This window comes from Danio rerio, chromosome 23, assembly GCF_052040795.2.
Source record: "Danio rerio strain M-AB ecotype USA chromosome 23, GRCz13ab, whole genome shotgun sequence".
Lineage (NCBI taxonomy): Eukaryota > Metazoa > Chordata > Actinopteri > Cypriniformes > Danionidae > Danio > Danio rerio.
In genome coordinates, this window is record NC_141043.1 from 26,694,332 (window position 1) to 26,721,192 (window position 26,861).

At 37.6% G+C, this 26,861-nt stretch overlaps 1 protein-coding gene across 44 annotated transcripts in view; it reads left to right on the top strand.

The window, feature by feature from the left end:
* Positions 1-26,861, top strand: part of agrn (agrin) — a 467,750-nt gene that overhangs the window by 201,328 nt on the left and 239,561 nt on the right. For 26 of the 44 annotated variants that reach the window (XR_015522907.1, XM_087305965.1, XM_087305966.1 and 23 more), the window contains 1 exon segment: positions 18,908-18,946. Coding sequence is in view for 43 of the 44 variants with exons in the window: in XM_087305965.1 (XP_087162091.1) it covers positions 18,908-18,946 (39 nt within the window). In the remaining variant the exon portion in view is untranslated. 44 annotated transcript variants of the gene reach the window in all.

The window sequence follows — 26,861 nt, forward strand, 5'->3', positions numbered from 1 at the left end:
TTTTAAACTGGGCATAGATTTAGTAGAATAGTACAGTCTGAGATTTCAACTTGATCTCTTTTTTTAGCATTTTGTGTACTTTTTGTGTACTTTTTTTGTATTGTATCCTTTTTATAGTATTTATTAATTTCTAATTAAAATGTACATTTTGTGGACTTATACGAACTTGAATATAAATGATTTTTCTGTATAGAATTGTAATATTTATTTGCTCATTTATTTAATAAGTCATTTATTTATTGTGGTTAATATGGGGCGTCATGGTGGCACAGTGGGTAGCACAATTGTTTCACAGCAAGAAGGTCGCTGGTTCGAGCCCTGGTTGAATCAGTTGGCATTTCTGTGTGGAGTTTGTATGTTTTCCCTATGTTTACGTTGGTTTCCTCCTGGTGCTCCGGTTTCCCCCATAGTCCAAAGACGCAGTAGCGCAGTAGTTAGTGCTGTCGCCTCACAGCAAGAAGGTTGCTGGGTTGCTGGTTCGAACCTCAGCTCAGTTGGCGGTTCTGTGTGGAGTTTGCATGTTCTCCCTGCGTTCGCGTGGGTTTCCTCCGGGTGCTCCGGTTTCCCCCACAGTTCAAAGACATGCGGTACAGGTGAGTAGGATAGGCTAAATTTTCCATAGAGTATGAGTGTGTGTGTGTGAATGAGTGTGTGTGGATGTTTCCCAGAGATGGGTTGCTGCTAGAAGGGCATGCGCTGCGTAAAAACGTGCTGGATAAGTTGGCGGTTCATTCCGCTTTGGCGACCCCGGATTAATAAAGGGAATAAGCCGACAAGAAAATGAATGAAATCGGCCATAGTGTTTCTGTATAAAAAAGAGTGTGTATGGGTGTTTCCCAGTGTTGGTTTGTGGCTGGAAGGGCGCCCGCTGCATAAAACAAATGCTGGATAAGTTGGCGGTTCATTCTACTCTGACGACCCCAGATTAATAAAGGGATTAAACTGAAAAGAAAATGAATGAATGTGTGGTTGTAAATAATGAATAAATATATGGTTATTAACAACCTAGGCTCATTCTGAATACGTACCATTACATGTATTTCTGGAGAGTGCCAAATATGTCCCAGGAGCTATGTTTTTTTGCAGTTTTTGTTTTTGCAAATACACCATAGGCCACTGTGTACTCTTTTTGAGATCTCGTTGCCATTCGCAAATCTACCAGAGGCCGCTGTCGATCGACTGACTGACTGACTAACTAACTTACCAACCGACTGACCCACCCTACTCCTTCCCTAAACCCAACCAATAGTGTTTTCGAAAGCACCGATTTATCCGCCCACCGACTTTCCTAAACCCAACCGACAGTTTTAAAAAACAATGTAAACAAAAGGCAGATTTTGACCACGTTTTCAAATTTTACCACATTCTCACTGTTATTTACTTGTTTATTTATTTTTTTGGCTTCTGTTTTTGTCTTACCCGCTTTCTTGAACCGTTCTTCACCAGACATCAGAACCTTGTCATTGTGGTCAGCTCCTCTCAGCTTCTCAAGTCCACCGATGTACATGGTGAGCTACTGGACAAACTGGTAACAGTGGAAAAGTCCAGTGGGAAACTCCGTCCTTACAGAGGCAAGTGATCAGCTTATAAACACGAAAAGGAACGGCATCATACGCCCTGTAGCATTCGTTTTAAAGACAAAATGTAGTCATACATCTGGCTACATGATTCATTATCTCCAGAAACGTATATAGGGCTACGTTTTCAGAATGAACCTATGTTGCTTATGAACATATAAAAGATAATATGCAGCAGGTAAAATAAGTCACAGTTTTTTTCAGTAAACATATTTCTAAAAGTACTTTTGACTTGACTGTTGTCACCAGATGTCCGTAATAACCGAAGTAATCACACACATACACACACACAAATATATATATATATAATATACATATATATATATATATATATATATATATATATATATATATATATATATATATATATATATATATATATATATATACAACATCCAGCATATGTTTTATTCAGTGGATGCCCTTTATAAATTAAGTTTATAAATGAAGCTATGCATAATTAAATGAAATGACACAGGGAAAAAGTATTGAACACATAAAGAAAAGGAGGTGTAAAAAGGCTTGGAGAGTCCACACATCTGCCAAAATATTTCAGTTGATAGAAAGCAACCCTCGTCACACGTCAGTGAAAAAATTACAATAGTGGCTTTAGTCCCAACACATACATTAATGAAAATCAATGGTGGAGTTTTCAGCAAGATAATGATCCCAAACACAGTCAGAAAAGAAAATAAAGCTGCTAGAATGGCTCAGACAAACATCTGATCTGAATCTAACCTGAAAATAATCACATCTGAACAATGTATACGACTCCATTTTCCATAGAAGCGTCTTGAAGCCTTCATTTATAAAAAAAGTATTTAATACAAATCAGTAGTCCTTATGTCATTCCATTGTTATTACACATAACAGACTTTATTCCTGATTGTTTATTTTCACTTGTATGTTTGTGTTTTTTGGGTTTAAAAAAACCCCCTCAATTTCATGTCAACAGCTCCCTTAGATAAATATTTAACAGGAAAAATCCTGACATGTTGAACACTTATAAATGTTTTATATATAAACTAGCCTGACATATTAAATGATAACGGAACTAATAATAAAACAACACAGAGTGAGTGTTAAATGAAGTGTAAAAATAAACAAATATGCAATACTGACTGAAACCTTTAAATAAATAAAAATCAATGATATCTGTCAGTAATAACCGCCATGATTTCAATATATTATGCATCAGTAGACAGCATAACTGAGGAACCTAATTAACTTTCCTGAGCAATGAAAAAGCAAGGTCTGAGTAATAAAATCTTCTTCTAGAATGATTTATTTGCTCTCACTCTGATATATAGGAGAAGGCTGGATTTATGCGATGCTGGTTTTCATCAGTCCTAAAGCACTTAACCTGAGTGGTGGTGGGTTTCCTCAACCAAAATCAATATGTGATGTACGCTGAGCACACATCGACTAATAGGTATTAGGGTGAGGACTGGGTAAGGAAAGAAGGATTAGGGTAATTGTGTTTTATCTGCCATGGTCTTTAGTGGATTGTACCGAGGACACACACATACACACACACATAGACACAGACAGAATAGATAGAGAGATAGAGAGACCTCTCCAGTGACCTCTACAATGTAGATAGCAGGGAACTAGAGTGGAACAGACTCTTGCACTGTGCAAACAGATAAAAATCTGATTCAAAATTCGCATTTATGGAGCAGAACTGCTATTGAATTATTCAAGTACCAAAATAGTCATAAAACATTATAAGAAAGAAACACCATTGATCTTATTTTTCAAACTGTGCATAAATGACGACTGCATTTGCACAAAGCATTTGAAGTTGATATGAATCATTTGTCATTTATTTGCACAAATTAGTACAGAATTTGTATATTGTTTATTTATTAGTTTGTTATACTGTATAATAAATGTATTTTATTTGCATCTAAATATATGATTACGACTATATGAATTATAATTTTATTAGAGTCAAAGCTATTTTATAGAACACTTTACTAAGTGATTATGATTTCTCAACTCAGTACTGGGATTTATTCTTATTTATTTTATTTTATTTCACTCTGTACCGGGAGTTATTTAATTTAATTTACTTTAATAAATTTTTTATTTTATTTTATTTTATTTCATTATGCACTGCACAGTTATTTAATTTAATTTACTTAATTTTTTATTTAATGTTTTTACATTTATTATTTTATATTTTATTTTCATTCAGTACTGGGAGTTATTTAATTAAATTAAATACATTTTTATTTATTTTAATTTTATTTTATTTTTATTCATTTTGACTTAGTCCCTTATTCATTAGGGATCGCCACAGCAAAATGAACCGCCAACTATTTTGACATGTTTTACGCAGCGAATGCCCTTCCAGCCACATCCCAGTACTGAGAGTTATTTTATTTTATTTTATTTTATTTTATTTATTTTATTTTATTTTTTTATTATTTTTTTAAATTTTATTTTGTTTCCTCCAAGTGATCTGGTTTTCCCTATAGTCCAAAGGTATGCTGTAGATAAATTGAATAATTTAAACTGGCCATAGTGTGTGACCTTATGTGTGTCAATGTGAGAGTGTATGTGTGTTTACCAGTACTGGGTTGTGGCTGAAAGGGCATCAGCTGCGAAAAAAAAAGATATGCTGGATATGTTGGTGGTTCATTCCGCTGGGGCGACCTTTGATAAATAAAGGGACTAAGCCCAAAAAAAATGAGTGGATGAATCAATTATTATTTTTTTACGTAATTATTTAATTTAATTTAATTTAATTTAATTTAATTTAATTTAATTTAATTTAATTTTTTATTTATTTTTTATTTTATTTTGAATGATCATGGTGTTTGAGTCAAAGTTAATTATTATCATCAGTATTTTTTATTATACAGCACTCAAATTAAATAAACAATTCAAAAACAGTAATGCAAAATATATGTGACTGGATAAGCCTGATTTGATGCAATTATGAAACAACAGTGTACTACATTCCCATTTGGTTGACACATTTACACAGTCACATGGTACACGCCGTCGAGTCGCCCAGCACTAATTGCTACCATTTTTCATAAAGGTATTTAAAACTGCAGCTGAGGCAAATGTAGACATTAAACAATAGCTATCCATCCGTTTCGTCAGATTTGTTTGGACTAGGATCAGTCATAGCAGAGCAGAAGAAATGGACAGTTTGAATCTGGCCGATTGACAATGATTTGATTTGGACATCTGTCAGACGAAACCCATGGGCTGGAGGAAAAGGGAAAAAAAAAAACATACGAGGAACAGTCTCAAAACTCAAATTGCCCACAAAAGCTACTGGATTGATTAACATTTTGTGGAAATCGGGTTTGGAATCTCACCATATGGTTTTTGGGTAGCATAGTCTGTAGAAATGGACTGTAGATATCAATCGAACAGCTTCATCTGTGTGAAGCTCACACCTGGATGCATTGTGGACAGGCGGTGTGCCTCAGCGAGCAGCAGGCAGATGTGTTCTCACGTTAAATTACGCTGATGTCATTTCCCATGGGGAATGTCTCTGTTACTGTTACATCGGCGCTCTAGGAGACAGCACGAAGGAAAAATCCCCATTTTTCCACTTTTTTTTTTTTGCTTTGGTGGGGTGGTGTCTCTTCCTATTCTTGCAAGCCGTGTGACAGGATTGGTGGAGTAAGGAGGTTCCATCTGTGGGATTCCAGATCAGATCAGGCCGGAGGTGCAGTTTGCTCATTCTTACACAGAGCCTGCTGGCAGTCTTCACTTCTGTCTCTATCTTCTGTCTGTGTTTTCTTTTTTTTATGACATGTTTTCAGCTGCTTGTTTTTAGCTTTTAATCACAGCCTATTTACTACATACCATAAGAAAATCAACCAGCTGCTGTGAAGGAAGCTTCATGTATAAGATTTTTTTCTCTCTCTCTCTATTGGTGGATCAATTGTGTAATTCTGATGGATTGGTACATAATTGAAGAAGAAAATCCCGTGGGCAGAGGGATAGATGAATGGTTAAATGGATGAAGAGATGAATGCTCAGATGGGCGGATAGGTGAATGTTTGGTTAAAATAATGGATGGAAAGACTTATAGACCTTGATGGATAAAAGGAAATTGTGTGTATGCTAAATCACTAAATATAAATGTATGGATGGAAAGACAGAACAACTAACAAATATAAATTGATGGATGGATGGATGGATGGATGGATGGATGGATGGATGGATGGATGGATGGATGGATGGATGGATGGATGGATGGATGGATGGATGGATGGATGGATGGATGGATGGATGGACGAGTGGGATTAATAAATCCAATTACCAGATGGATGGATGAATAGACAGATAGATGGATAGATGGTTGGATGGATGGATGGATGGATGGATGGATGGTAGATGGTTGATTCATGGATTTCTGAACATAGATGAATAAATACACAGTGGATGGGTGGATGGGAAGAAAATAAGAAAATTTAAAAGAAATTTATATGTATGGATAGATTGACGGATAAATGGATGGATGGGTAGATGGTTGATCCATAGATTTATGGATGTAGATGCATTAATGCAAAACAGATATTTAGACAGATAGATAGATAGATAGATAGATAGATATAGATAGATAGATAGATAGATAGATAGATAGATAGATAGATAGATAGATAGATAGATAGATAGATAGATAGATAGATAGATAGATAGACAGATAGATAGATAGATAGATAGATAGATAGATAGATAGATAGATAGATAGATAGATAGATAGATAGATAGATAGATAGATAGATAGATAGATAGATAGGTAGATAAATGGTTACATAGATGGATATAAAGGTAATTCGTAGATTTATGGACGTAGATGCATACATTTCTAACCAGGTGAATGGATAGTCAAAAATAATTATACTGTAGATAGATAGATGGATGGATGGATGGATGGATGGATAGATAGATGGATGACCGGTTGAATCATGGATGCTAATGATTAAATGCTAAATGGGTGGATGGAAAGGAGGAATAGATAAACGCACCTGTAGATGGATGGATGATGGACAGATATATTGTCCTTTTTATGTTTTTCAACAGATGTAGTACACAGTACCATGCTTTAGTTCTATCCCTTTAATGTTGAAAATATACATCATATCAGAAATATAGCAGAAGGAGCTAGCAGAAGCTGATGAAAAGCCTTGAGGCTGCTCGTCATGCAAGTGCGGGAAGTGCAGAGAGTTTGTGGTTGTTTCTTAATGGAAGTTGCCAGCTGAGAAAGCACACTGAGAGAGATGTTAACCTTCTGAGATAGCATGCACATTAAAGATGCATTACAGAGCGCTTTGAAGTCAAATTAGGTCTTATTCGAGTCATGACATGAGGGTGTGTAGAATCGGCCGGATGTGGCGCCCTCTTCTGTTCCCTTATTGTTTGTTGGGTGTTTTAGGGCATTGTAGCTTTTTTGAAAGTCACTAGATGCCCTCTTGTCTGTACTAAATGTATTTCTTAGTTTAAGTGTCAGTGTATAGGGAGATTAATGACCCTGGGGGTGTGTGGGTGGTGTTTTGGGGTGCAACACCACAGCTGGTGATTGAACCTAGAGCCCTGTGCTGGAGGCCCGAATGACCCCGTTTTTTCTGCTATGTACATCAGGGGCTAAATCTCACGGGGCCCCCCAAAGTCACAGAAAGGCTGTGTCCAAAGAGATAAATGGCTCATGATGCAGAACGAAGGATAACCTTCGTAAAAATGTGTGTGTCTGTTCGCATGATGGGTATCCAGCGAGGGGTGGGTTAAGAAACAGAGCGTATAAATAATTGATAATATGTACTGGCTTCTTTGTGAAGATGAACATCCATTGTGTATATGCCAGTCAGTATTGAAGGTGGGGGGTTTTAAAAAGAAGTATTAGCTCTCTGTGCTGTTGACCTCATTATGTGGCTTAGATCATAAAATAAACATTCATAGGCGAGAAACCTAGTGAAATAATGCTATGGATTAAAAACACATTTCCCACTGATCTTCTGCCAGTAGATTCATTTTCAGTTCTACTGAATATTCACATTAGCTTGTTTCTGCTTTTATTTTTCACAGTATGACAGATGAATAAAAGCATGGCACGGTGTCACGAGAAGATTAGAGTTTATTTTTTTATTGACGATGTTTTTGCCTGTTGCTTCTTATTGTGGCATTGTCAATTACTGTTATATATGCAGCAGCAATTATATAATAATATATATTAAACTATTTACTTACTATTAGGGATGTCCAGATCCAAGAGTGTGATCGGAAATCAGGCCCAATCATACGGTTTTAGACTCGATCAGAATTGGACATTACCGGATCAGGACTTGAATATAAACACACACACACACACAAAACATAAAATAAAAATTAAAAATATTAATAATAATAATAATAATAATAATAATAATAATATATATATATTTAGTTAGACCTCTTTCTTGACTTCACACAGAAACAGCAACGCATGCGGCATGAAATCACTTTGTTGCAGATATGCTGTTGGTAAAATGGCAGCAAAGTAGAACACGGAGGCAGCTTGAAGAGGAAAGCGCGAGTAGGTCTGCGTTCTGGAGGTTTTATACAATTGATGATGACAACATTGCCAAAACAAACTGTGAGATATGTAAACTTGGGTTTGCCTGCTGCGTATTTTAAGTTAAGGTGCTATTTGTTTTTATAGTAGATTTTTTTTTTTTAATTTACTGTTGCACTAAAGTGTAAAAATGAAGAATTTATGTTATTTATCACTTGATTGTTCAAGCTACCTTACAGAAGTGCACTGTTTTTGTAAAATGTTAAAATAAGGTGAATTAAATAAAAAAATTAGGACCATCCTGGATTTGTTTATTCACTCTTCTCTTCTATTTTTTATGTACTATTGTATTGGTTGGGGTTTCGGTATCGGTAGATACTCAAAATTAAATGACTCGGATTCGTGGGCAAAAAACTCTGATCAGGACATTCCTACTTACTATATAATATAAAATAATATAATAGTACTATTTAAAACTGAAATAGATATTATATATTTTTTCACACACAAACATCATATATATTCAGAGTTTGTTCTAAATTACTAAAACCAAAATTTAATCTTTCAGAATCTACTTACATTTTTCTTTTTCTTTTCAAACCACAGAGTTTGCAATTACAATTTAGCCCAATTGTTGGTTACCCTCTTTTAAATCACTATCAACTCGGAAGGTTTGACATGTTTTTGGTCCAATTGCCCTTTTGTGTTTTCGCTGTCATTCCAGCTCCCCCCCTTTAAAACACTCCCAAGTATTCCCAAAAGCTTTTATACCCTGTCTCCCCCTCCCTGCCTCGCTGCCTCCCCCTTCTCACCCCTCCCAACCCTTTGTTAGAGACAGCCCCTCATCCACTCCCCCTCTCACTGTCTTCTTCATTCGAGGCAGAGAGAGGGAGTCATGAGCGTCCGTGCCGTAAGGATGCAGAAAACACGCTTCACGCATTGTTTAACGTAACGGAGAGCTGGACCAAGTGTCATCGGGCAGTTTGTTTTCTTCTTTCTGCTTTTTTTTCCTCTCAGGCTCCACTCATTTGTGCGCGCCGCTCCCTGGCTCTTTGGCTAAGAAGCGCTGGCTGAATGTAAGCTTGCGCTGACAGAGTACCTGCTGCCTGGGGGATTTTCTGACATGAATAGCGGCGATCAGAGTGTGTGTTTTGGCTGACCGTGAACACTTCCTCTGAGGCTCAGCTGGACCGAATTTAAGCTCAGGACAAGGGCAGGAACATCAGCAAAGGAACGGATGCTTGTGAGAGCTAAATGGAGAGGGAAAGAGCTCTGAATGTCTTATGACTCCAACAAAAAGAAATAAGAACGAGAGAGACACTTTTTCCAAAGCAACAAACAACTTGTCGAGAGCTTGTCTTGTCTTGGGAATTATCACCTAAAAGGATTGAGGACTAACAACGTTGTCCTATGCAGTTGTCTAGTTTTCTTTGCGCGTACCGTGGCAATCTCAGCTGTTCCTTCTTGTTTCCGCCTGCCCGTATCAGGGAGCGCTTGTCTGCGCTGACAGGAGCATCAGGGGTGAAGAGTCTGCTCACCAGACACCTCAACTTTCAACTTTTTGAGAGGACTTGTGTTGAAGGAAGGGGGGTTTAGGAAAAAAAAGACCCTTCCACTCTGCAGGGCATATGGTCGAGCTGGCCGAAGACAGCTGCTGACTCTCTGTGGGCTAATTATTCATTCATTCAGAAGATTCGTCTTGGGGTGGGGGAGAAAAAGTTTCAACATTTACAACCGAAGACGAGCCTAAGTGTTGCAGATCTCTGCAGGATTAGGAAAGTGGTCACTGTCCAAAAGTTTGCATGTTGTGTTTGTGTGTGTGTGGGTGAGCCTAATGACTCCAATTCCAGCTTGTGGGCAACTGAGTGTTTCTCTGGACAGAAGACTAGCATGATGCCTAGCCACACCCGGAGTGAATCCTGACACATGCCACAACAAGAGCAGCCTGGCATCTTCCCGCCACTGTCAGGCACAGACAGGTGGCAGCACGTACTGAATGAAGGGAATTCATTATGCCATAAAAATTACAAGCATCTCTAAAAAAAAAAGAGCAAATTCATTACTAATTCACCAAGCTGTGGAGATCTGCGCTTGTGGATTTAAAGTACAAAGTGCAGTGGGGATTGTTTGCACTCACTTGTCCGAGTTGCCAATCTAGGCCAGGGGTCCAGTGGAGCTTTTGTCAAACACACTTGAGAGAACTTACACACTAACCTTTCATGACAAATCACCGATGCTTGGGAAAGAAATGGAGGGATTGTCGGAAGGTTAGGGACTCTAGGACCAGTACCCTACCAGAGAGGCTGTAATTTGGGAACAAAATGCGTTGCTTGGAGACTGGTGAAAGCATTCGTCTACGTTTTTCAGGAAGGAACTGCGATAAGAAGCATCACCGGAGTTTTAGCTGAAACCCTTTTTGGATTTCTTTTGTCTACCCTTTTTCTCTGAGTCTGTTTGGAACGCTTGCCAACTTGGCGTACTTTAGGGAAGGCGCGGAGTGGAGTATGACCAGTTGTCAGTACCCCACGCCGCCCCCAGAGCGGGACCGCATGTACCAGCACAAAGTGTCGCTGGTCGTGCGATACTTCATGATTCCTTGCAACATCTGTCTCATACTGCTGGCCACATCCACGCTCGGCTTTGCTGTACTCCTCTTCCTCAATAACTGTAGGTCACAGTTAGTGAAACATGACATGCAGCGTATGTATATATATATGTGTTTGTGTTTCTGTGTTTGTGCATGAGTTTTGTTGCCTGATAAGTTACAGGTTAGTGGTCCTATCCCTTGTGTGCCCTGTAGAGTTTTCTTACAGTGATGTAGAGAGAGACACTTTGACGGATGGATGGTTCAATAAGGATCGATGGCAATCAAAAACTAATCCCTAATGCGTAGGCTTCGATCCCCTGCCTGACAGTGAAATGATTAAGGATGACACAGATAAACTGTCCTCATCCTACAAAGTGCTTGAGTGCTTGTGTCTAAAAACACTGCTCGGTGGCATTCTGTCATTCCTGAAGCAGTGGTATTTAGACTGCACAGTGGGATAAAGGGGGCAGATTAAATGCCTTTGGATGTGAAAGCTTGGCATTAGCGTCAGTGCTTACTGTATCTGCTTGAGTGAATCTGCAAACGCTTTGGTGTCTTAGGGTGCTTCGCCAGCCGGTGTGTGTTGCCAGATAGATTTGGCACAGTGCTTGTAAAGAAAGAATTGGATAGGAAACGTGAGCTCCAGAGCATGTCACAATGTGCTTTGATGACATGGAGCAGCAGGTAATGGTGCTCTTTTGCTGTTTTGGATGTATTAGTATCTATCCTTTTTTGATCTGCATCATTTTTATTCCTGTTATTCTTTTTTTTTTGCAAGTTTGTAGTTACACTGAAACACAAAATATAAGACTACAGTTCATTTTCCTTGTGAAAAGGAAACAATATAATCTTTAGGATGCTGTCTTACAGAAGGAAGTTTAATTAACTAGAAAATGTTTTTGCTACGCGTCGGTGCTGATGTTTTGTTAAACTCTTAGTGAGAACAGGAAGGAAGCTTGCACAGATTGTCATATTATTATTATTATTGATATTTTGTCTGTTTAGCATTTGAGTTCAGCAGCTTTGTGTAGAGGGGGTAAAATGGCTTGCGTACATTAGTTACAGTAAAAACAATTGTTGTTTAACTTTTACAGATGCAAAAGTTATAGTCTCCATTGAAAAATGAGACATATTTGATCATAAGGTACACAACACAATTCTTATTGATGATTGCTTTGAATTACATTTGTTTATATTGATGGTCTAGTTTTAGATCTGAAAGATGGCAAATCAAAGTTTAGATTTCATGACTTTAATGTATCTAGGGCTTTAGGACATCAGACTTATGCAGCTACAGTAGCTCTCTGCAACTCTCTGGTCGCCCACTGAAGCTAAGCAGAGCTGTGCCCGGTCAGTACCTGGATGGGAAACCACATGGGAAAACTAGGTTGCTGCAGGAGGTGGTGTTAATGAGACCAGCAAGGGGTGCCCAACCTGTGGTCTGTGTGGGTTCTAACGCCATAGTATAGTGACGGGGACTCTATACTGCTCAGTGAGCGCCATCTATCAGATGAGACCTTTAAACCTAGGTTCTGACTCTCTGTGGTCGATAAAAATTCTAGGATGTTTGAAAAAGAATAGGGGTTTAATCCTGGCATCCTGGCCAAAAGTTGCCCTCTGGCCTCTGTTCATCATAGCCTCCTAACCATCCCCATATCATAATTGGCTTCATCACTCTGTCTTCTCTCCACCAATCAGCTGGTGTGGTGTGCGGCTGGTGCAGTATGGCTGCAGTCGCGTCATCCAGGAGGGTGCTGCACACTGGTGGTGGATGAGGAGATTCCCCCCATTGTGTAAAGTGTCCAGAAAAGCACTATATAAATGTAAGGAACTGTTATTATTATAATTATTACTAGATATTAAGAAATAGTTTTAAAAATGACAGTGACAATAATGTGTGTGTTTTATACAGCAATATTTTTAGCATTGCTAAAAGAAAGCACCCGGAAAGAAGAAAACAGTGAGAGGAAGCACAAGAGTGCGCATTCAGCCCTGTGTGCCCTCTGTAAACCATTACCTACCTCATTTCTCATAATCTTACCTGTGCCCTCACTTAGAGATCTGCGGTGCCTCTACATTAGATCTATATTAAAAGACCAAAAAGGGCCCTTCATGAAATTCTGAAAATGTGCCCTCTCCATCCTTCAATAAAAGGAGTCTGAGTGTGAGGTTCATTTATAAGCCGACCATGTCGCAAAATCGATTTAATCCAGACAGATTCCATTAGATTTAAACATAAACTCAGTTAGAGCACTCCATCCCTGCTCCTCAAAGAAGAGTAAAAAACAGGACGGAGTGAAAGGAGTACCATTAACATGGAGAGGTGCATCGTAGCGTTTGAAAGCTTGTTGGAGTGGGATACAGACCAAAGGTTAGTCATTTCCATTTTCATTTAGCAGGCACAGAGAAGAGAGGCCACACAGGACTAGAGCTGCTCAGCTCCACAACCAAATCCATCAGCCCATACATACACATCAGCTAGCTAGATAATAAAACAGAAATGGAAAAAAAAGGTGGACGGAATGAAAACATATGGCTATATGCGCATGTATGACAGCCTGTCTGACTGGTTACACTGAGTTCTGTTTGGGATAACAGCTGGCTGTCTGTATATTCTTCACCGTGCAATTTATGACTAGTTATAAATCATTAAATTCATGTCTGCAATTTTAATTATTGATTATTGATAGACATTAGTTCAATTCATTCTCCAAAATACTCTGTAATCGCTTAATCGTCTGTGCTCAATTATTGCAGCACTTCCTGCATTTACCTTCTTGGCTTTGTTTCTCCATTAAGCTTTTTGTACAATAAGAATCAGTCTGCATTGGCATCACTTACTCAGATTTGTTCTGAATTATTGGTGTGAGAAAGTTGGTATTTTTGGAATTAGTACAGTATATTAATTGTTTAAACTAAGGGTATCAAAATTAATTGTTTCTTCTATCCATCATGATGCAGATGTGGAATAATTCGGTATCAGTTTAGTATTAGTCTATAGCTGATTATAATATTTTGGTGTCATTTGTTATATACTGTACATAGTATGTAGTGGTGGCATACTATGGTGAGGAAGGCAAGATTCAAGTGTGAGTAATTAAAATGCTCCTTAAAAAGCCACCAACTGTGCTCAATTTACTGCTTGTGGGTTTGCCGGGACAGTCTTTCAGTGACAATGAAGGTACTGTAAAACCCAGGATCCCCTATTTCATTATAGGGAGAAAATGGAGGCATATACTGTAAAGATTCGTCTCTGCATCTCTCTCACACTGCAGATGCTTTATATACTGCATGTATATACAGTATAAGCAATCCATTAATGTATCAGCTGATAGATTTGCTTTTCAAATACTTCAGTGACCTTTTTTCTCACTATATGTTACAATAAATAAGAAAGTTCCTGTCTTAATGAGTGATCAATTGAATCATTAGTTCAATTGATTTTTTTTCCACAATGTCTGTTTTATGAATGGATCAATGAATTAATGATTGATTTGGTCACAAAAACAGATTCATACAGGAGCAAAACATTACAGTGATCTTATAATACACAGATGTTCTGCTTCAGAATTGTTTGGAATTAACAATTTCATTGACAATTAAGTTTTCACTGTGAATATTGTGTTTAAAATGGGTTGTTGAAATGGTTTTCGTTTTCAGACGAGCTATCTCTTTAAGCAAGGCTTGAGGTGAACTTTGTGTTGAATTTCTTAGCTCCGTATCATTTACATGTGAGACAAATGTCCCCATGAGACCTGCACAGACAGGTGTTTTGTCCTCTACTGCCACTGGACATGTAAGAAAGTCAAGCTGTGCTCGGGGGCGTCACAGGCTTTGCATTATAGTGTGTGAGCAGTATATGTTTTATCTCTGTGATACACATCTGTGTGTGTGCTATTCACCCTCAGCTATAGCGATGTTTCCCAGAGGATGAAACGCTGTAACTGTCATGATTGACTCTCGGACCAGTTCAACAGACACTTCATTATTCAAGGAGAGAAGCACAGCAAGCCGATTCCCTGCTCTCTTTCTGGCTCGCTTTTCAGTTTTTCTGTCTCTCTCTCTCTTTCTCTTTCTCTCTCTCTCTCTCTCTCTCCATCTCTCCCTCCCCATCGCCGACTCTCCAATCTTCCTTGCGCTCAGTTGTTGACAAGCAATTTGAAGTGAGCCTAAAATTAAACTCCATCCTGGCAGTTGGGGGTGCTGGTGAAAAGAAGAGCAGAGATTCCAGCTCTGGCCCTGTGTGTGGGAGTGCGTGTGTGTGTCTGTGTGTGTGTGTACCTAAGCGCAACCGGCTGGCTGGGCAATTGATGTGATAGTTTTGTGGCGTTGGTTATTCCCGCCTGTCGAAGCAGGGTGTTGTAGCCACACTTTTAGCTTGATGGCTTCATGCGGGTGTTGTTGAAAAGCCGCTTCTGTCAAGAGTAATAAGGTACGCGAGTTCAGTGTTTCCAGAATCACTTCGCTTTGGAGGAAAGTTAGACTGAGCGGGGTCGCTTCCAACTTCTGTGGCAGTTCCCACTTTCAGTCTGCGCTGATTTTAATGAGTTTCAGCCTAACAGTTTTGGCTGCTTGTCTAGTTTGAATATTTTAGCGTTTATTAGAATAAGAGCTTAAAGTGATTTCTTACGGAAAATGTAAGTATTAACAGATTGGCCTTGTATTTTCAGGAAATACTTTGTATTTTCAGGAAATACAAACAAATACAGACAAACTAATATAAGTTTTTCAAAGTTCCTTCTCTCTATATCTCTATATAAACCACAAGAATGTAATTTTGTGCATGCTGTGAACTGAAAAAATGCATCTGTTTGCATGTGCAAGCACACAACAGCGATGGAGTACAGGACTGTATGTGTTTTTTTTTTTCACTAAGTGACATCACTAACTAGTAGTCAGGTGTTATAACATAGCAAAAATGTTCAAAATGCAAAGAAAAACAAAACCTTTTATTACATTTAAATTATTTATACACACACACACAGTACATTCCCTACTATTCTGCTAATACTCTATTGACTGCTAGTTGACGTAGTTGCAGAGTTTGTCCAAAGGAGACACTTTTTTGGATCGTGATTCGATAAACATTATGCTAAAACCATGTGGATGTTTCAGTCCCTTGAATCGGATAGTAATGAAAATTAAAAACGCATGCTCAGAGTCTCAAGTCTGTAAGAATATAGTTGTAGTCTTCTTTATGAATGCCAGAGAGTGATTTGAATGTGCTCTATCACTGACACACAGAAAATGTTTCAGCTTGAATAAGCTCTTGAAATAAGAAGACATTTGCTCAGTATGATGCTGCAGTATGAGCTTAGAAATAGCTAAGAAACGTCTACATAAAACATCATAGAGAATTAAAGTGGATATCTTAGAAGAGCAACTTTTGTTGTCAAAATCATATGTGTTATTATATACCACTTTAAAAATTGAGGTCTGTAATATATTGTAAAGAATATATTTTTTAAAGAAACTCTTATGTTCAGCAACTGAACTGTTGCTGTCAAAATGAAATAGGAAATAGTAAATTTATATTTAGTGTTTGAACTTTCAGCAGTGAAATTGAAACCACACTGAACTGAACTAAACTGAACTTCAACTCTGATATCTGGACTTTCTTAAAACTTTGTTACGCTGTTTTGACACAATCTACATTGTAAAAAGCGCTATATAAATAAACATGAATTGAACTGAATATAGGCGAAGCAGGTGCAGTAGGTAGTGCTGTCGCCTCACAGCAAGAAGGTCGCTGGGTCGCTGGTTCGAGCCTTGGCTCAGTTGGCGTTTCTGTGTGGAGTTTGCATGTGCTTCCTGCTTTAGCGTGGGTTTCCTTCGAGTGCTCCGGTTTCCCCCACAGTCCAAAGACATGCGGTACAGGTGAATTGGGTAGGCTAAATTGTTCGTAGTGTATAAGTGTGTGTGTGAGAGTTTGTGTGTGGATGTTTCCCAGAGATGGGTTGCGGCTGGAAGAGCATCCGCTGCGTAGAAACTTGCTGGATAAGTTGGCAGTTCATTCCGCTGTGGCTACCCCGGATTAATAAAGGGACTAAACTGACAAGAAAATGAATGAATTAATAAATTGAATATACAGAAAACAATGTAATTTATTAATTGATCCTTTTTTGTCAAGTTTGACTAAGAACATTTAGTTTTGTTTTAGTTTTGTATAAAAACAGCTTTAATGTTTACCTTCTTGTATAGTCTGTAAAAAGATTTAATCTCACGCATTGTTAATACATACAGATGGGGCCTTTAGAAATGCACGTCTCAGGGAACAGAATGCCATGCGGTTAGCCACAGCACTCAGGGAAATAGGGTATATGCAGAATGACTTTAATTTGTTAGTAACCTGGGTCAATCACTTCCTGTGAACTGTATACCATAATAAAAACCGCCGCATTTAAGGTCTGTTTTCTTTAAAAATCTATGATCTCCACTGGCTTTATTGCTATGCGATAGACAGTAAAGTGGATTTCAGATTTTACAAAAAGCACTGCATTAAAATACTTTTTTCTCCGCCATGTCTTTAAAAGATGAACATTTATTTTACTGCAGTATATTCAATGGAGCTTCTGTGCTAGCCCGCCAATTGTGATGGGCATGTGCATGTAAACGGCTTGTCATCTCGTTTTAAGCTTGAGCAACTAAATGAATACAAAAGTCTATTTAACAGATTATATTTAATTACTTTACAACATCAATGCTGTAAAAGGAACTGTACAAAATGGAAAAAGTCACATTACCATTTATCCAAAGTTTATCAATATGGGAAGAAATACTAGCTCTGCATATACCCTATACTCTGACTGGAGTATAGGTCGAGCTTCATTTACAGTAGTGGCCAGTTCTAAAGGTGGAGAAGTCGATGCCCGTGGGTGACTGTTTCTCTGTTGCCGTGGCTGTAGCTGTGGCTAGCCGCTGCACAAAATGAGGCGAGCCATGATAAAAAAATAAAATACATTTTAATGGCCATATCTTTATACAAATTTGCAAAGATGTTTCTTACTATTATCAATAAAGTCATACAGAAAAGCATGTTTTAATTCACCACTTTAATGATGAAAATATAGTATCGAGGAAATTGAAATCTTTGGAAACTTTGGATATTTTAAAAACTTTGCACAGATTTCTTTTGACCACTAATACCAGGCCCGTAGCCAGCCTGGTGAAAGGGGTGGTTCTTTTTTCTTGAACTTTTTACTTGGTTTAAATATTTTTTAAGCAGTATTTTTTGCTGGATTAGCTTGTCAGATGGTCATCAACAATATTTTGTAATGTACCAAAAACATGTCCTAAAGATTTAGAAAAAAAAGAGAATAATACTTATTTTTCGAATACAAATTTATTATATAGTTAAAAAAAGGATTCTGTTCAAGTTTTAAATTAAAAACTAACCTATTGTCATTTATTAGGCAAACCCAAACTGGGCAGCACATTTAACTTTCCTCAGTCATGCTAAAGCAACAGCCAAAAGAGGATTCTGCTTTTAAAGCCTTCTTTAATGTTTTTTTTTTTTTTTTCAATTCAATTCAATACTTTTACAATTTATTATGACATAGCAGTCAAAATAGGACAAATGAGCTTGTTTATGAGACAAATTCTGGACCTTTGTCTGTGAGGGGTGAGTCTTTCGAACCACCTGAACACCTCCTGCTACAGGCCTGAATACTTAAAGGCATAGTTCACCTGAAATTTAAAATAAAAAAATTTATCATCAGCCTTTACTTGTTCAAAACCTATTTGCCTTCCTTTCTTCTATTGAATGCAAAACAAGATATTTTGAAAAATGCTGGGAATGCCATATAGTAATTTAGAAGTCCATGTGTGCCAGCATTCTTCAATATATTTTTTTGTGTTAAAAAAAAAAAAAAGCATAAATGATAAAACCACATGATGAGAAATAAATGATGAGGTCATTTTCATTTTTGGGTGAACTATCCCTTCAAGCATGTTCACCAAACAAACATCCAGTGATTACTAAGTGCATGTATCTCCACAGTTGCAGTCAATAGAGCTCAAGTTGTATTTGACCCAGGATGTTCTTTTAATCTCATATTCCAACTGATCTCCCTTAACTATTCTTTTTGAGATTTAACCTCTGTGAAAGAGTCATGTAGTCCACTGTCCTGGCGCTCATTGAAAACGACTGGCTGACCGCCTGGGAACGTCCAGATGTCTTCCTTTTAACTAATGTGCCTCTCTCTCTCTTTCTCCCTACAGATAAACCAGTTCACTTCACACCGGCACCTCCTCCTGATGGTAAGTCCCATAAGATTTCTCCTGACCAGAGTGTTTTCAACCTGCCCAGATAATGATCTCAGTTTGCTGTTTGAAGTGGGCGTCTTCACCGCGTCGCTTCCCATCGCCGGCTTGTGTGTACGGCCTGTTAACATGGCCAGCGCCACATTGGCTTTGATGTAGAAATCTCCTGACATCTTGATTTATCTGGGATGCGGGGTGGCTGATTCTTGGACATGCGGCTAAAAGTTTCCACTTCCTCCAGGGATGCTGCTCCGTTTATTACTAAAGCTGATTAGCCGCTTGCTTTTGCCAAGTTTATGAATATAAATCTCAATATTAAATGAGGTATTGTTTCTCTCTGTGCCACCATGCAATGAGAGCCATTAATTATACAACAACGATTTATTGGCAAATGGCATATCTCTGCACAGATTAATTGGGAGAAACAGCTGGTTTCCTCACTCCGTTAATGAATATTTATATGCGACAACATGAAATGGGCTTCGGAGGTTACTCCTGAGCTGCTGGCAGTGGAGATGCTTCTCTTTATGAGCTGGAGGGAGCTTCATTATGGACGCCGTCATAAGCACTCCAACAAACTAGATGCATGTGTGTGTGTGCGTGGGTGGGTGTAGTTGGTATTAATGTGTCGAAATTATGTGTCGCATAATTAACTTCAGTGCACATGTGCAAACATTTTGAAAGTTTTTAGCCTGGTTGTCGTCAATGAACCTGACCTGGTTGTCTGAAGAAAATTAGCAAACGAACACTAATAGCTTTTTTGACACATATTCTGTGCTTTTTAGTTATGTTTAAATTCTGAATAGAATTGTAAACAGCATGATTGGTGCTTTCAGAAGTATTTATGATACTATTATTAACTAGTAGGTCATTTTAATTAGTTTATGCCAACCCAGCAGGCACACAACATCATAAGACGTTAATAATAGCTTAAATTTAGGTTGTGACGTCAGGTGACCAAAGTTCAATGTCTAACCAGAGTCTAAGGACGACGTCTAATAACGACGTCTAATGACTTTGAGGTTTGGTTGATTTTAGGTTGTGATGGAAAGTGACCAAAATCCAACGTCGCAAGAATATCCTAAACCAATGTCATCCTGACGTCAAATATTGACATTTATCCATCAGGTATGGCAGCCAAAATCTTAGTGGTAACATCCACACAACGTCAAAGCTGTAACATCATAGACATTTTTATCTGGTTGATTTTAGGTTGTATGTTGGACATTGATGTTGGCCTGATGTTGGGTCTGATGTTAACATGATTTTCATGTCCATGCAAAATGCACTGTCTTCTGACATTGGGATACAACGTCAATCTGATCTCATCCTGCTTGGAACTTTTTGCCTTATTTGGTCTGTATTAAGGGCTTTTATTTGTAAGTTTTTGTAATATATTTTAATGAAGTTATATATGTGTTTTCATATAAAATCCTTTTATTACATTAAATTTAATCTAATTGCTAAACTATATGTCAATGCTAAATTAGACTTCTTGTTATAGAGACAGCATAAATGCATGACTTATTTTGATATTTTGACTGGCATCTAGCTGATCAAAATCATCAGAATTCATTTAGCTGAAGCGGGACAGTTTCCAACAATATAGTAACAATTTGGTATCTTTTCATCCACCTATTTTTAATTACATTTTAGACCCTCATAAACGCAAAGATGCACCAACATTTTAAAAATGTGCGTAAAAATGTACATTTACAAATACATTTACTGAATAAATTTTGGCACGCGCGTCAAAAATGTAATCTGATTTTGTTTTAACAGATGATGAAAAAAAGAAAAGTGACGGATATATATGAATGAACAAACATGTCCAAATATTTTTAAATGTTATATATGAGAAGGTGTCTTGAACAGTTGATTTTCCACAGAATAGTCTGGAACCTCCAAAAGCCAGTTATGATTGCATTCATTGTGTTGCATTCATCTTCATCTTCTGAGGCACAAGACATTTCTTTTCTAGGAAAAAATAAAAAGACTCACGGTGGCTTCTAATGTCATTTTTCTCTTTGATATTTGCCGTCAGCTTATCAGAAAGTGACGATCCATTCCTCTTTACACATTGAATGGAAATGTTTTTCAGAAATGTTTGATACAATACTCCAATTTTGCGCATATATTTAATTTGCATCATTGAATTGAAACATAGCTACTGACTATAATTAAAATAATATGAAACAATCAAACTGTTTGTTGTGAACTGTTAATATCACATCACAGACACGTGTTTTAATTAAACAGATTTAATTAGTTCACAGTTCATCTGTTAAAAATAAGCATTTTATCAATGATTTTGCTGACTAGATCTAGATAACACTCTGAAAAAAAGCTCTGCGGGCTCTAAGCTCGATTTGCAGAATAATTGCACAATCACCTGCTTGGTGTGATGCTCAGTCTGAGGGAAGGCTTGTGCGGAAAATCTGGCTTTGAGATGAATTTTATTCCCCTGCAGCTACAAGACAATAGTTATTATCTGCTTGAAACTCTGTCCTTGCGCCACTTCTAGGTAATTATGTTTGATTGATGTTTTGATTAACCTTACTCCTTCAAGGGAGTCCAAGAGATGGCTCTTAAATTTGACTTTAAATGTATACGCCTGACTCATAGAGAAATGGAGCCAATGTATACTTTTAATAGGAGTTTAACAACATCAGAGATTGCTTTGAAAACCTGCAGTTTTGAAATGAAACTAAGCAAAGTCTCAAAACTCCCTCTTTGATGCGTTCCAAACTGTGGGTTATTGATCACACTGCACATTTTCAATACATGGATGTTTCTTTTTCCCCGCCTGTTTGTTTCTGCTCTAGCCGAGCGTTTAAAAGCCGCAGCCGGCTCTTAATTACATTTCCGATTGTTCTGCTAGTTCTCAAACGGACAGTTCTTTATGTTGCAGACTTACACAGAGGCTCTCCTCCCGGCTTTCTCATCCACTGCCCTGCGGCCACTGCCTTCAGAGGCCATTAAACGTCAAGGGAGATCGCTTGTCCAATTACACATCCATCCCCAATCCTTCATTGCCATATTAATTCACTACAAGACTTGAGATGTACTTACATAAAAGCCTGTGCATTAGGAAAATGAGCATGAGAAGAGAAAACATGCCCTGCGTTCCAAGGACATAATGACATTCCCAGACCAAATTATCCACAGATATTTAATTAAACGCAATCACATCACAGACATTAGCAGCACAATTGAAGTATTTCCCTTTCAAATGACAGAAAAAAGTCAGTATTAAAGTTTCTCCTACTGCGTATGTGAATAGAAGAGTTTTACTCTAGAACTACCAAGGCAGTCATTTCAACCGTTAAATTATTATACCATATAACTTTAGTACCATGACTTTTCTTAAATTTTATTCTAGCATTGTTATTCTATTTAGAGTTTATTTTATGAATAGCTTGGATTATTTCTACCTTGAATGGTCGTAATGGTCAAATTGACTGCATGCATTTCAGCATCCATTCTTTTGAAAATGAGTGCCTCTGTTGCCTAACTTTCTGCCAACAAAAAAATTACTTTTTGCTAACAAAAACATTACTATAGTTACAGGATGACGTGTCTTTCATAGTTTTAAATAATAAAAATTCCCTGCTCACCGGACAAAGCTTTAAATGTGTAACTCCTTCACAATTATATGTTATGATACAAAAACTGATATTTTAGAGTAATGACATCATAAAATATTCTAAAAAGTCAATAGAAGCTTTGAAGTAACGTTTTATAAACACATTTCTAGAGGAGCACATGATATGATTGATCACAGCTGGTCCTGCATCAACAATCATTGATAAACCATGAATTCAAGACTCAAATAAAAGGCCATTTTTAAGAATCCCCCATCTCTCCTTTTCCTCCTTTACCAGGGGGGGTACCTACCTGATCTCAGACCCCCTGCTATGCTATATAACCAGGTGGGAGCCCTGGGCTCTAGCATCTTAGAGCTCAGGCCTCACTTACACTAATACATTTTAGTTTTAAAATGCAAAAGTTTTGCTACGGTTACACCAACAGTGTACTTTATAACCTCATTCACATCACCCTGGCTATGTTGTTTCACTTTCTTAACAATAAAATGAAAACTTGATATAAGAAACTACCTTTTTTCATTTTGATATTAGCAACTTAACAGACACTAAAAATGTTAAGGCGTCGTGTAGCTACGTATTTAGATAAGTGTCATCTTCACTGTATGCATATTTATAACAAAACGGAGCCTATAACATAACTGCCCCCGTATTTTCTTTGAAAACTATTAAACACCCTGTCCCTTTTGCTGAATATCAGTTTTTATGATCCATGATGGCCATTATAAAAGTATAATGTACAATAAGTTTCAGTCAAATATGCATAATCAGTGTACGTGGTTACATAAAGTAATATATTAACTTAACTTTGCGCTCAGCCAAAACATGTTACCTGAGAACAAATAATAGATAATTCAAAAGGCCAAAGAGTCGTTAGATAAACACAAGATTAGTTAAATATCACAATTAACAACTTAAGTGAGATCAAGCAGTAAATTCTTGATGAACTGTCAGATGTGCACTGCTCCCTGGACTACCTGGAGCTCAGACATATGCATATGCTGCAGCGCATGCTAGGCTGTGTGTATGTGTGGTCCCGTGATGTGCATTTTCAGCTGTATAGTATGGATGGAGACCTTTTCAGAAATGTTAGATGAAATGCCAGTCTTGACGTGGATCATTTTTGTTAAAAAATACTATTTAAAAACTAAAACCTATTAGTGTGAATGGGGCCTCAGGGTTCTCTCCTGGGACAGGATGTTAAACCCACAACTAGTATCAAACAAAAGCTAAGTGTGAACTCTTTTTTGAAATTTGATATGACAAAGATTCAATTCAGACGCAATTGTATATGCATGATCAGAACGACTGCTGTGGTCATTCTAGTAGTTAAGGAATTCTGGTAGTTCCAGTTTTAATCACAAAGCAACCTTTAATTAGTGCCATTTTTGTTCACCGTCTTTAAGTCGATGTCCTTCCGAGTTGGAAAAACCCAAATGCTGCCAGATTGTCAAACTCAGAGCCGTGTTGCCCACACAAAGGTCAGTCGTGTAAGATTTGGCAGAGCTTTGTCCTCTTAATTATCTCCATGGAGTTTTCAAAAGTTGGCGTGAGGAAAACATCTTGCTTTCAGTTAAACAAATGTTCGTTTGTTTGTTTCCAAGCGCAAAACTGTACTTGGAATGCCCTTGGATTGGCTAAGTAGGAGTGTTATTTTTGGATGAAACAAAGATGCTAGTGTGTTTGTTGGTTTATTACCGTCATATCAGATGTTTGACCGGTTGGAGAGTTGCGGAAAAGTACATGTCGCCTGTGGCACTGGGTCACCTAGCATACTCGCTTTAAATTGGGTCATGTTGGAAATGAGATGGGGAAGATACGGACGTGGTAACTCGCTGTCTCCTGCACATCTCGGCGTGTGATAATGAATACACTCCATCTGAATGCAGTCTTGCGTTTGGCGTTTGTCACAGCGAGTTTTCCCCCTCGGGGCCGAGCTGTACCTGCTAAAAAATAAAACAGCAGATTGAATGGAGTAGGTGGTGGGATGTTTATGTGGGCCCGAGCTGTGGACTTACTTTCCGAGAGCCTGCCAAACTTGCATTAGCTTTGAAAAGCTTTAAATAGCGTCTTGGAAAAGGGGAAATGATAATAAATAAAAGGCAAGGTTGTGTAATTTATTCAGCCGTGTGCTGTGTTCTTGACAGAGGGAAGGCAGAATAATTATTACCAGTCTCTTATCTTAATTAAATCTTTTCATGTCATGTATTTCACACAAAGGAGCCAGAAAAATCATGTTCATCTCCACTTTTTTTTTTTTTGGTTTTCTGAGGATGGCGTGTATCAAGATATCAAATATGTGGCATAAATTTATCTGCAGGATAAGCTGTTATACCTACAGTAACTCGAGTGCTCTGCAAAGTTTTCTGACATTATACTGAGAAGTTTTGTTGCCCTCTGTGTTGTCTGAACATAAATACAACGGTGAGAAGTTGTGGGTAACGGCTGTCTTTGTAGTTCTGTGGAATCAGCATTTGCTTGCATAAGCAACAAACAGAAAAGCTTGTTGAGGAGAGGAAATCGGGGAGGTGTGAGCCTGGCTTGTTTTGATATTAATCTGTCTAACATATTCTTGACACAACTCAGCTGTGTGCCACGCAGAAATGGAAGCTATTGATTTCTGGAGCGCAGAGATGGCAAGTTTACGCATCGAGGCTAGGAAAGTAGATCTGAAACGCGGCCGGTTTGTTCCAGAGAATCGCAAGGAAGGCAATTCATATTGACATTCACATCATTGAGGTTTTGTCACGGCTCTGGTTTTACCTGGACTTGAGATTGAAAATATACACTTACAGTCTTTTCGTGTTCAAGTCAGATAGAGAAGACAAGAGTGATAACGGATGGAAAGACTAGCCAAAAACACATCAAGTTTTTTGAAATATGGTCGTTCATGTACAGTAGTTTTGTAAAATACTTTCAGTTCAATGATTATATCGCTGTATCATTCTATAAGTAACATTCCCCTTAAAGCTTGAAAATGCAATACCGGCCACTTTATTAGGTACACTTGTCCAACTGCTCGTTAACACAAATTTCTAATCAGTCAGTCACATGGCAGCATATATATAAAAGAATAGAATATATATATATATATATATATATATATATATATATATATATATATATATATATATTCAGATTTCAAGACATTGTATTAAATGCATGACTGACAGTGTGAAAGCATTTTTGAGTACATTAGCTGATCTGATAAAACAATTAGTATGACATCATCACCGATTTTCGAACCTTCCTTTGAGATCTTCTCACTCTACAGCGTAGTCGCTCCCTTGAATAGCAACATGAACCAAAAGCATGTCAGAAGCACTCATTAGATCAGGTCTCTGCAAGAGGGAGACATATTCTTATGCAGTTTTGAATGTAATTATCATAATTAGAACGCATAGCAGTAATGCATTTGGGATGATGATGCATTTGGGATGATGATGAAACACTGAGTGCTATTTCTGAAGCGTTCAGATGCATTAGTGAGGCAAAAATACCTCGAGATGCTGCGCCGTGTGATTAATGTGATCGTTTGGCACACAGATCCATGGTTCAGATGTTGTTGACAGGCTTACAAGGAAACGCGAAGCTGCTTGATGGGACGGTAATGCGGGGGTTATCCCTATCACTTTTTTTTATTGTTAATCGCACCCGTTAAAATTAGAACGCTCTCTAGTCTCATTATGAGACCAATTATGTAGCGTACACTTCAGTTTTTATTATACAGACTTAAAATTGTCTTTATAGTGATGTAGTTGTTCAAGACTTGCAGTTTTATTATTTCGTCACCTTGGAATTATAAGGTTCTATCTGTATTCTGAGATATTGAGCTTCAAAGTTTTTGCATTCCATAGCAAACAGTATGTGTGTAGCATTTATTTTTTAAGTAAAAATTCTTAAAATGTAAACAACTTATAAAAAAACATCCCATTGTGTAAATAAGTTGTCATTAAATAAAAATGTCAATAGCTCAATTTTGACAAAAGTGTCAGATAGAACCTTATAATTCTAAGGTGACGATTAATATATTTGTTGGGTTTGGTGTTGTCCTGTAGCTGCACACACACACAATGATAAAAAAACAAGTCTAAATACTTTTTTAATTAAAGAAAATGTTTTTAAATAACCACCAACCAATAACAATCTTAAGCTATGTTATGAGACTTGAAACTAAAACCGCCAGTAGGTGGAGTCAAGTCACCATCTTTGTCACTGAACAATTTTTTAATTGAGTTGTTTGAACAGCTGATTTATTCACAAATGTCTTTCTGAATGGACGACTGAGTGCGTACTCACACTATGCT